The 12,824-nt window shown below is 44.4% G+C and overlaps 1 protein-coding gene across 1 annotated transcript in view; it reads right to left on the bottom strand.

Annotated features, from left to right (window-relative positions):
• The window catches only part of ANXA8 (annexin A8), a 101,824-nt gene that overhangs the window by 15,565 nt on the left and 73,435 nt on the right, over positions 1-12,824 (bottom strand). The window contains exon 9 of the mRNA XM_030203155.1: positions 8,997-9,092. Within this exon, the coding sequence (XP_030059015.1) occupies positions 8,997-9,092 (96 nt within the window). The remainder of the gene's footprint in view (positions 1-8,996; positions 9,093-12,824) is intronic.

Raw genomic sequence — 12,824 nt, forward strand, 5'->3', positions numbered from 1 at the left:
AACTTTCTTTCACCCACGATCTCTTCATCTCACGCTCCCTTCAACTGCTCGCCCTAACTGAAACCTGGCTCACCCCCGATGACTTGGCCTCAGTTGCGGCCCTATGCCATGGAGGTTATCTTTTCTCCCACACTCCCCGCACAGTCGGCCGCGGAGGAGGTGTCGGGTTACTACTTTCCCCCGCCTGTAGTTTTCAACCCCTCCTCCTACCGCAATCTCACTGCTTCTCATTCTTTGAAGTTCACTCCATCCGTCTATTCTACCCGCTACCACTCGCTGTCATTTACCGCCCCCCTGATAAATCCCTCCCCTCCTTCCTTACCGACTTCGATGCATGGCTCTCCGTTTTTCTTGAACCCTCATCTCCGTCCCTCATTCTTGGGGATTTTAACACACACGCTGACGACCCATCAGACTCTTACGCTTCTCAGTTCCTCACTCTGACATCCTCCTTAAACATCCAGTTGAATTCCACCACCCCCACTCACCGAACTGGCCATTGTCTTGACCTCATCCTTTCCTCTACCTGCTCACCCTCCAATTTCTGCGCCTCAGATCTTCCTCTCTCAGATCATAACCTGATCACCATCACACTTCATCACCCTCCCCCTCAGTCCCGCCCTACACTAACCACTACTTTCAGGAATCTCTAGGCCGTTGACCCTCCCACCTTATCCTCTAGTATCTCTAATCTCCTCCCCTCCATCATGTCCTCCGAGTCTGTCGATAAGACTGTCTCCACTTACAATGCCACTCTCTCATCTGCTCTGGATACCCTTGCACCATCCATCTCCCGTCCCACAAGGCGAATTAATCCCTAGTCCTGGCTAACCCCCTGCATCCGATACCTTCGCTCCTGCGCCCAATCTGCTGAACACCTCTGGAGGAAATCTCGCACCCATTCAGACTTCATTCATTACAAATTCATGCTATCCTCCTTCCAGTCCTCCCTATTCCTTGCCAAACAGGACTATTACACCCAACTAACTAATTCCCTCAGCTCCAACCCTCGTCGTCTCTTCGCCACCCTTAACTTCCTCCTTAAAGTGCCTTCTGCTCCCACCCACCCCCTCACTCTCTCCTCAATCACTGGCTGATTACTTCCGCGATAAGGTACAGAAGATCAACCTCGAATTTACTACCAAACCACCTCCTCCTTTAACCCATTCCCTCAACCAACCAACCCAGGCCTCCTCATCCTCTTTTCCTAATATCACCGAAGAGGAAACCACCAACCTTCTTTCCTCCTCGAAATGCACCACCTCTTCCTCGGACCCCATCCCCACCAACTTACTTAACACCATCTCTCCAACCGTCACCCCCTCCATCTGCCATATTCTCAACCTCTCTCTCTCCACCGCAACCGTCCCTGACACCTTCAAGCATGCTGTATTCACACCACTCCTCAAAAAACCATCACTTGACCCTACCTGTCCCTCCAACCATCGCCCCATCTCCCTCCTACCCTTCCTCTCCAAGATACTTGATCGCGCCGTTCATAGCCGCTGCCTCGATTTTCTCTCTTCTCATGCCATCCTCGATCCTCTTCAATCTGGTTTTCGCCCTCTACACTCGACAGAAACGGCACTCACTAAAGTCTGTAATGACCTGTTCCTTGCCAAATCCAAAGGTCACTACTCCATCCTCATCCTCCTCGACATATCCGCCGCTATTGACACTGTCAATCATAATTTACTTCTTGCCACACTGTCTTCATTTGGGTTCCAGGGCTCCTGGTTCTCCTCCTATCTCTTCCACCGTACCTTCAGAGTACACTCTCATGGATCTTCCTACACCCCCATCCCGCTCTCTGTTGGAGTTCCTAAGGGATCTGTCCTTGGACCCCTTCTTTTTTCAATCTACATCTCTTCCCTGGGCTCATTGATTTTATCTCATGGTTTCCAATATCATCTCTATGCCGACAACACCCAGCTTTATCTATCCACACCAGACATCACTGCGGAAACCCAGGCCAAAGTATCGGCCTGCTTATCCGACATTGCTGCCTGGATGTCCAACCGCCACCTGAAACTGAACATGTCCAAGACACAGCTTATTGTCCTTCCACCCAAACCCACCTCTCCTCTCCCTCCACTCTCTATTTCAGTCGATGACACCCTCATCCTCCCCGTCTCATCTGCCCGCAACCTCGGAGTCATTTTCGACTCCTCCCTCTCCTTCTTCGCGCATATCCAGCAGATAGCCAAGACCTGTCGCTTCTTTCTCTACAACATCAGCAAAATTCGCCCTTTCCTCTCTGAGCACACCACCCGAACTCTCGTCCACTCTCTCATTACCTCTCGCCTTGACTATTGCAACCTACTCCTCACTGGCCTCCCACTTAGCCATCTATCCCCCCTTCAATCCATTCAGAACTCTGCTGCACGTCTTATCTTCTGCCTAGACCGATATGCTCATATCACCCCTCTCCTCAAGTCACTTCACTGGCTTCTGATCAGGTACCGCATACAGTTCAAGCTTCTTCTACTAACCTACAATTGCACTCAATCTGCAGCCCCTCACTACCTCTCTACCCTTATCTCCCGTACGCTCCTACCCGAAACCTCCGCTCACAGGACAAATCCCTCCTCTCTGTTCCCTTCTCCACCATTGCCAACTCCAGGCTCCGCCCTTTCTGCCTTGCCTCTCCCTATGCTTGGAACAAACGTCCTGAGCCCTTACACCAAGCCCCCTCCCTGCCCATCTTTAAATCCTTGCTCAAAGCCCATCTCTTCAATGTCACCTTCGGCACCTAACCATTTCACCTCTATCCAGGAAATCTAGACTGCCCCAATTTGACCGTCTGCACATGTTGTCCATTAGATTGTAAGCTGACTGCATATGTTGTCCTTTAGATTGTAAGCTCCTTTGAGCAGGGACTGTCCTTCTTTGTTAAACTGTACAGCACTGCGTAACCCTAGTAGCACTTTAGAAATGTTAAGTAGTAGTAGTAGTAGTGGTAGTAGCAGTAACTAGGAAAAGGGTGTTTTCATATGTGTGACCTTCATGCTACAATTCCCTACCTGAAAAATTTCATAACGCTTCTTCCTATCTAAGCTTTTGCAAATTGTTAAAAATGTGGCTATTTTCACATAGTTTTAATTAACATGTTCTGATTTGCTGTTTTATGGAATTGTATGTTTACTCTATTCAGAATTATTAATTTGTAAAATGCTTTAACGGTCAGCATAAATTTGGTGTATAAAGTCAAATTTAATCCAATCCAACCTTTACAATTCGGCTTGGAACTTTTCAAGTACTTCTGGGGTGGTCAATGTTTGGAGCAGGACTGGAGCAACCAATTATCTGGATAGCAGTAATATTCAGCACCACTTTCTGGATTAGTATCTGCAAAAATGTTATCCAAAGCTATCCGGATAGAGGCAATGAATATCACCACAATCTCAGTAAGTATCTGAAAAAATTCCATCAAAAGCTATCAGGATAGGAGCACTGAACATCACCACTATCTGGATAAGTATATGCAAAAACACTATCCAAAGCTATCTGTATAGAGGCACTGCATATCAACACAATCTAAGTATATTCAAAAACGCAATCCAAAGCTATCTGGAGAAGGGCACTGAATATCAACAAAATCTGAGTAAGGATCTGTAAAAACATTATCAAAGCTATCTGCATAGAAGCCCTGAATATTACCACGATCTGAGTATCTGTAAAAATGCTATCAAAACTATCCGGATAGAGGCCCTAAATATCACCACTATCTGGATAAGTATCTGCAAAATTAATATCCAAAGCTATCCGGATACAGGCCCTGAATAGCACCACAATCTGAGTAGGTATCTGCAAAAACGCTATCTGGATAGAGGCAATGAGTATCACCAAAATCTGAGTAAGTACCTGTAAAAATGCTGTCTGGATAAGAGTAATGAATATCACCAAAATCTGAGTAAGTATCTGTAAGAACACCATAAAAAGCTATATGGATAGAGGCCATGAATATCACCACAATCTGGATAAGTATAAGCAAAAATGCAATCCATAACTATCCGGATACAGGTCCTGAATGCACAGTGGTGTGCTGGTAAATGTTTAACAACAGGCTCTCTCCCCGGTCCCCCTCTGCGCCCCCCGTCCCCCTCTGCGCCCCCGTCCCCTTCTGCGCCCCCCCCAAATTGCAGAGCTGGCTATAGCCGGGGAGAGAGCCTGGGGAGGGGGGGTGGTGGCAATGCATTACTCCAGTAAAAAAAACAATTAAATGATCCCAGGTTCCAATCTAATTCATGTTTAATGTGCGATAAAATGCCATAAATAAGTAAATAAATATAATCATTTAATGTTGAGCACCTGATTCTCAAAGTGAACATATTCCAAACACTATAATGAAAATAAAATGATTTTTTTCTACCTTTGGTGACTGTTTTTCTGATCATGCTGGCCCAGTATCCGATTCTGCTGCTATCTGTCCTCTTAACTCCATTTCCAGGGCTTCCTTTCCATTTATTTCTTCCCTTTCCTCCTTTCTTCTTCATTTCTAGTCCTCAGCTTCTGCCTGTTTTCTTCATCCATGTGCAGTTTTTCTCCTCTCTTCCTTTTCCCTCATCTCATCTCCTTCCCCTCCATCCATGCCCAGCATTTCTTCTCTCTCCCCTCCTCTCCCCTGCCCTCCATCCACCCATGTTCAGCAGTGACCCTCCTCTCCCCTGCCCTCCATCCACCCATGTCCAGCAGTGACCCTCCTCTCCCCTGCCCTGCATGCACCCATACCCAGTGACCCTCCTCTCCCCTGCCCTCCATCCACCCATGTTCAGCAGTGACCCTCCTCTCCTCTCCCCTGCCCTGCATGCACCCATACCCAAAGCGACCCTTAGTTCTCTCCCCTCCCTCCACCCATGCCCAGTAACTCCCTTCTCTCCCCTGCCACCCCCTCCCAAGTTGTCAGCGAATTCTCCTCCCTCCCTCCCTCCTCCCTCCCTCCAGATCCAGTCCCTCACCAACGCCTCATTCTTCTAATTCTTCGGGGCAGGCAGTCTTGCCTGCCCGCTGCCAGCTGACTCTCCCCCGCTGCCGATTCGCGTTTCAAAATGGCCGCCGAAGTCTCACGAGGCCGCCTCTGGAAGTCTCGGCGGCCATTTTTAAAGTGCAAATTGGCAGCGGCGGAGAGTCAGCTGGCAGAGGGCAGACAAGACTGCCTGCCCTGAAGAATTAGAAGAACAAGGAATCGGTGAGCGGGACCGGATCCGCAGGGAGGGAGGAGGGAGGGAGGAGAGCCAGAGCCGGCTTGCGATATTTAACAACCGGCTCGCAAGTTGGTAGAAAGATTAACAACCGGCTCTTGCGAGCTGGTGCGAGCCGGCTCCAGCACACCACTGTGAATGCACCACAATCTGAGTAAGTATCTGCAAAAACGGTATCCAAAACTATCCGGACAGAGGAACTGAATATCACCACAATCTGAGAAAGTATCTGTAAACATGCTATCCAAAGCTATCCGGATAGAGGCAAGAATAACACCACTATCTGGATAATTATCTGCAAAAACTCTATCCAAAGCTATCCAGATACAGGCTCTGAGTATCACCACAATCTGGGTAAGTATCTGCAAAAATAATAACCAAAGCTATCTGAATACAGGCCCTGAATATCACCACAATCTGAGAAAGTATCTGCAAAAGCGCTATCCAAAGCTTTCTGGATAGAAGCACTGAATATCACCACAATCTGAGAAAGTATCTGCAAAAGCGCTATCCAAAGCTTTCTGGATAGAAGCACTGAATATCACCACTATCTGGATAATTATCTGTAAAAACGCTATCCAAAGCTATCTGGATTGAGGCATTGATCACCACTATCTGGATATGAATCTACAAAAAAACACTATCCAAAGCTTTACGGTTAGAGACACTGAATATCAACACAATCTGAGTCATTGTCTGTAAAAACTGTATCTAAAACTATCGAGATAGAAACACTGAATATCACCAATTTGGATAAGTATCTGCAAAAATGCTATCCAAAAGTATCCAGATAGAGGCACAGAATATCAACAAAATCTGAGTAAGGATCTGTAAAAACGATATACAGAGCTATCCTGATAGCACAACTTCAGGCTCCTTCCTTTGAGGGGCCGCAGATTGCATGGTCAAGGAATCTTGGATACCCCCTACGCTGTGCTATTATAGTGCAGATGTTTCATTCTATTCCATGGGTGGTTCACCAGGCGGAACCTAGAGAATGCCTTTACAGGGTACTACATAGAGCCTATTTTTTGCAACATCGAGTGTTTCTTGAAGGTTGTTTAGATATTCCTATTGTTTGAAGTGTCACACTATAGATAACACCTTTGCGCATGGTATGTGGTCCTGTCGAAAGATCCGGGCCTTCTAGGTGACTCTCCAGCTTTACTTGCAGCGTCTTTTGGGTCATTCTTTATTTCTATCTCTGGAGGGAGTTTTGCTGACACATCTGCCTTGTTCTGGAGCCCAAGGGAACGGAGAACATTTGTTTTTGGGGAAAGCATACATAATAGCTCAGAAATGTATCATAAATCATTGGCTACAGCCCTCACCTCTCACGTTTTGGTACTGGCACAATAAACTCCATGCGCTAATGATGTGGGACTCACAGGGCGCACGATATTACCCAAAATAACAAAAAGGTTTTATGAATATTTGGGCACCATACTTGTTTACTAATTCCCCAGCAGCTCATAGTAGAGCTCTTAAAGGTTTTCAAGAGGGGACAACACGAGGACTTTCTGGTTAGGGGGGAGGGAGTTACTTTTTGGTTAGGGGAGGGGTTGGGATCTGGAAGAGAAGGATAGGGGAAGGCTGGGGATGAGTTTAATATTTAAGTTGGAGAGGGGGATAAGAGGGAAGAGATGGGTTAATAGCTGATTCCTGATTTAGTGTAGAGGGCTATAAGAACCCAAACTCTCTGCTATGACTAGCTTTGATCTATGAATGCTCTGTTCAGGAAAATAATGTTTGAATTATTCACATGTTTTCAAATATATGGCCTGTTATTGTTTTTTACTTGATACAATTCAATAAAAACAGATTTGCACTAAATAATATTCATTCTTCATGCAAATGTTTGGCCCTTGATGTTGCTTCTTGTAGTTTTTTTTCTAGTTTTCCTCATTATATCATAGTCTTTCTTTTAAAAATTAAGCACTACAACAGCAGGTTTTTTTAGGTGTCTGCCTTCCAGCAAAGCCGGCACAGAAAAACGTATGAAAAACCTTTTACTCCTGTGTGTGGTTATAAAATTATTCTCTGTGGTAATTGCATGGGGTTCTGACAGGGGTAAGTATTGCAGTACCCTACTAGATTCAAAGACTCAGATTTACTAGAGGGGTTTTCCTATTTCAGACTGATTTATCAAAGTCTTTTTGCTTTTCTTTTAGTCTTTTTTTAACTTAAACACCCCCATACCTGTGAAGTCCTGAGTATTTTGGAAAATCACATAAACTCCATTTATATGCCTTTTTGGATCAACGCACACTCAGAATGTAGCAGTATGTCATCTGCTTTATTACAATATCCATGACCCTTATATCCCTTATTTGATATGGAGTCTTTCTTCTTGATGTTATCAATATCTAGAATGGTGCAAGGTGTAAGCTTCCAAGATGACATCTTGAACAAAGAACAAGAAGCCAAAAAATGCCTGCCTGGTGCCTGCACATGCTTGCCATCCAGAGACCAACAAAATTATGGATCAAACCCAAAATGAATATGAAGCATACAGACCTCACCCATTCAAACTTGCTATATATGGAAAACAGCTATCCGCTGATATTCAGCGGGGGATAACCAGCTATCCCCCGCTGAATATCTTCGGTTAGCAGCTAGCTGGTAGCCAGTTATATCTCCTGATATAACCAGCTATCTGCTTATTTTTAAAGCTGGTTTAGCAGCCGTATTTGGCTATGGGAAAATGTAGGATATCTTTGACTAGTTTAAACATAACTGGACAGATATACTTGGTGGTGTGGAAATAGGAACAGATTCTAAATACAAATGCTTCCACTCGATACAAAACTACAATAGTGATAGGGGAAAAGCCTCAAAGAGCTCCCAGATCAAATATCAATCTGTCGGAGCTAGAACAGACCAACTGGTCTTCTCTTCATCATAGGCAAAAACCCCTTATTTGCGGCCCCAAAAAAATAAGAAGGGAACATCGCAGCATGAAGCAGCAGCAATATTGAATACCAAGCAATAAGCTAAGTGTATGGTGTTATACATTAAGTATGTTCTAGGAATACATACGTTTTTTTCATAAAAATTCTTGAATTAAAAAAAACATTAAAATTTATTGGACAATTGCGGACTATAAAGATTTTTTGGGGGCCGCAAATAAGGTGCCTATGATGAAGAGAAGACCAGTTGGTCTGTTCTAGCTCCGACAGATTGATATTTGATCTGGGAGCTCTTTGAGGCTTTTCCCCTATCACTATTGTAGTTTTGTATCGAGTGGAAGCATTTGTATTAAACATAACTGGCCAAGTCTGAATATCTTTAAACCAGTCAAAAATGTCAACACTTCTTGACTGCAGTTTTCCTACAACTTGGGTTCAGCGCATTGTACAAAAGGAGCAATATCTAAATTATATCTGAATTATACAAATAATTTAAACGGCACAGCAAAAGTAAGAATTATTATTTAAACCCGACCAAAAAGATACATTTTTGGCATGAAATGTTAGATAATTCTGTTCCAAATGAGTTATCGACAGGAGAGAATTCCATTCAGGAATTATAATAACCAAAAATATTGAGTTAATCATCTTCAAAAACCGTAAGTTTCTAAAACAATTAAACTGTATATTCAATGGCAGTCACTGGAAATGGCCTGGAATTGAATATCCAGGTTTAGCGCCGACCGCAGGAGTTAACTCATGTGGTCTGAATATCGGTTCCTGAGAATATAGATGCTCAAATGCACAATAAAAGTATTATACAGTACCAGTGCAAAGGGCAAGTGCAGCTTTAGATCAAGAGAGATTCAAATTTTGCAAGCCTTACCTAAAGCAAGTGCCAGTTCTTGAAATGGATAACTAGTTTCCTTCTTAATGCCTTCTTCAATACTTTGCCCATATTGTTTCTCATATTCTTCACACACTAGTTAAATAGATAACAGAACAATGTAGGTTAAACTGTCCAACCAGTGGGCTCTAATATTACACAGGAATACCAAAAGTAGCTTTTATTGATTACATTTGTATTCCACATTTTCCCGCATAGCAATAGGCTCAATGTGGCTTACAGGTTCCGGCGAGGAGAGTACCAACTCTGGGAATATATACAGAGTGTAAAATAGAGTAACAGTAGGTGAAAGGAAGCTAATAAGGTTCTGGAAAAGAGAATACAACTCTGGGACGAATATATTGTAGCATATAGAGAGAGGTAATCCCAGTGAGGCTGATAAGTCTCCGGGGATGGGACTACAGCTTCTAGTGAGCAATACAGAGTAGGATAAGGGTAGAAATACACTTAATTATAACTGGAGTGGTAAAATTCGTACAGTTTGAAGTAATATGATTATGTGGAAGGGGTATTGTTCCTTTCTTAGTTCGATAGATGTGATGCATTGTTCATGAATTAGTTCAGGTCTGCTGGGTAGGCTTTCTGAAAGAGGTGAGTCTTGAGATCTTTTCGAAATTTTAGATGGGTGTTCACAGTTCTAATGTTTCTAGGTAACGCATTCCAGAGCTGGGTGCAAATGTAGGAAAAGCTGGATGCATTTGTTGATTTGTATTTTAGTCCTTTACAGTTTGAGTAATGCTGGTTTAGAAATGTTCTTGATGATTCGATGATGTTTCTAGTTGGTAAGTCGATAAGTTTGGTCATGTAGGATGGGGCCAAAGCATGGATTATTTTGTGGACCAGAGTGCAAATTTTGAAGGCTATTCATTCCTTGATTGGTAGCCAGTGCAGTATTTCACGTAGGGGTTTAGCACTTTTGAATCTTGATTTTCCGAAAATGAGTCTAGCTGCCGTGTTCTGCGCGGTCTGGAGTTTCCTTAAGATCTGTTCTTTGCATCTGCATATACGGCGTTACGGTAGTCAACATGTGATAGTACCATTGTTTGAATTATGTCATGGAAAGTTTTCCTTGAGAAGAATTGTTTGATCCGTTTGAGTTTCCACATTGCATGGAACATTTTCTTCGTGGTGGCAGAGACTTGGCTCTCCAGGGTTAGGTTAGTGTCAATAGTAATTCCAAGGTCTTCAGTTTGTCCAATATTGGGAGAGTATGTTCTGGGGATTTTATGGATGAAGGGAGGTTTGTTTTGTGGTGAGAAGAGAGAATAAGGCAGTGAGTTTTTTCCTTGTTGAGTTTGAGTTTGAATGCCGATGCCCATGCATCCATTAAGCTTAAACTAGTCTTTATTGCAACAGTGATTTCTGTTGGATTAGAGTTGAACGGTATGTAAATGGTGACATCATCCGCATACAGAAAAGGTTTAAGATTATGCTTGTATAGGGCATGAGCAAGGGGGATCATCATCAGATTAAATAATATGGGTGAGAGAGGTGAACCCTGAGGTACTCCGCAATCGGTACTCCATGATGGTGATATGTTTGAGTTTGCTTTTTTACTTGATAAGATCTCGTGGTTAGGAAACCCTTGATCCATTTGAGTATATTCCCTCCTATGCCTATCTTGTTGAGTATTCTTAATAGTATATAGTGGTCAACCATATCGAATGCGCTTGACAAGTCAAATTGCAAGAGGAGTATGTTTTTACCAAATGCGATTTCCTTTTTGATCTTGGTTAGGAGAGTTACCAGAACGGTTTCTGTACTGTGGAGAGATCTGAAGTCTGACTGTGATTCATGAAGGATTGAGAAATTGTCAATGTATTCAGTAAGTTGTTTAGCTACAATGCTTTCCATCAGTTTGGTTGTAAGTGGGATGGATGTCACAGGTCGGTAGTTGGTGATATCTTTAGTTTTCTTTTTGGTATCTTTTGGTAATGGTGTGAATAGTATATTACCTTTGTCTTTGGGGAAAATGCCATGCTGGAACAAGAAGTTGAGGTGGGAGGTAAGTTCAGTGATGAATCGAGCGGGGGGGGGGGGGGGTTCATTAGCTAATTAGGACAGGTGTCCAATTGACAGTAGGCTGTAGAGATCTTATTGGTTGCTAGTGCTATTGTTTCTTGTGTGATCTGGGCGAAATTTGTCCAAGTTCGGTCAGCTGGGTATTCTTCTGAGCATGGGTCTAGCTCATTAAGGAAGGTATCAAGGTTGGTGTAGTCCTGTGACATATTTTTGCGTAGATCGACAATTTTGCATTTGAAGTAGTTAGCAAGATCATCTGCTGTTGGGATTCCTGATTTTGTTGAGGACACTGGTTTTGTGTCTAGTAATTTATCCAGTAGCTTGTATAACTTTTTCATGTCTTTGTAGTCAGAACCTAGTTGTTCATTATAGTAGTACCATTTGGATTTTTTTATTTCATATTTGTATTTTCTATGTGATTCTTTCCAAGCATTTAGGTTTTTCTCCAGGCTCGTTCGAGTTGTCTGGCTCTAGATTTTGTTTCACATTTTCGTTGAACCATGGGGTCCTGTTTGGTTTGTGAATGTTTTTTTTTTTTTAAAGGAGCTAATTCATTTAGAATGGTGATACATCTCGATTCCCAAGCTGCAAGATAGTTGATGGAATCAGATGGAATAGACCAATTGTTGTCGTAGATTGATTGCGAAAATGCAATTGAGTCCACTTTACCTCTAGTTTGGTACAGGGGTGTAGCTACGGGTGGGCCTGGGTGGGCCCAGGCCCATCCAGACAGCCAGCAGCTCTCCAGTCCTCGTCCTCCCGAGTCTTGATACGGAAGTTGTAGGCAGGTCCGTCATTCTAGCGGTTGCGCTACAGCTGCAGCCTGCACATCATAGTTCAGTGCCTTCCTCGCTCCCCATCCGGTTCTGTGCTCAACTTCCTGTTTCCGGCAAGGCGGGATGCCTCAGAGAGAGAGAAGCTGTGTCATAGGGGATGGGGCACTGGAGAAGGAAAGCTGTGGAATTGTTAGTGGGCGACCTCAGGTATGAGTTTGACGACGGGGTGGGGAGAGAGATGCCGGGTCGCCTACAAGGAGGTGAAAGACAGAGGGAGAGAGGTGGCGAAACCGGTTGCCCCGAATGCGTGTGAGGCGTTGGGGGGGGGGGGGTGCTCGGCGAGTGAGAGTGTGAAGGCAGCCGAATGCCAGTGACTTGGTGGCCAAAACTCCTTCCCTCTCCTCGGCTCTCTGCTCTTTCCTGCTACCCTTGTGAAGGTGGCTGCAGTTCCTGGGTGGTGGTGGTGGGGTGGCTGGCTGGGAGATCCTGGGTGGTGGGGTGGGAGATGGCCTGTTCCCCCCCCCCCAGTTGGCTGCAGTTATGTTTGTGCAGTGCTGCGTATGCTTTGTAGCGCTATATAAATGCTAAATAGTAGTAGTAGTAGTGCTTTGCCTTGCTCTTTGTTCCCCGCCCCCAGTGCGTGTGCATCACAGCGCCAAAGTTGAGCTGAACGGGAAATGTTCTGTGCCGGCTGAGTCTGCCATCAGTGTCGCTGTTGCCCCCACCCAGGCCTAGGAAACACATGTAGTTTTAACTTTTGCCCAAACCATGCCTAGAGCATGCTTCTTCAAATCTGTTCAGGAAGGGCTGATGGCAGTCTATGGGGATGGATGGGGGGGGGGGGGGGGGGGGAGGGAAAAGCTGATGCTGGGCTATGGTTGGGGGGGGGGGTAGGGAAGGGAAAAGCTCATGACGGGCTATAGGGATGGATAGGAGGGGGTTTAGGGAAGGGCTGATGTCAGGTTACAGGACAATTTCTAAATTTTGGTCCTTTATTCTGTAATTGATG

Source organism: Microcaecilia unicolor, chromosome 5 (assembly GCF_901765095.1).
Source record: "Microcaecilia unicolor chromosome 5, aMicUni1.1, whole genome shotgun sequence".
Classification (NCBI taxonomy): domain Eukaryota; kingdom Metazoa; phylum Chordata; class Amphibia; order Gymnophiona; family Siphonopidae; genus Microcaecilia; species Microcaecilia unicolor.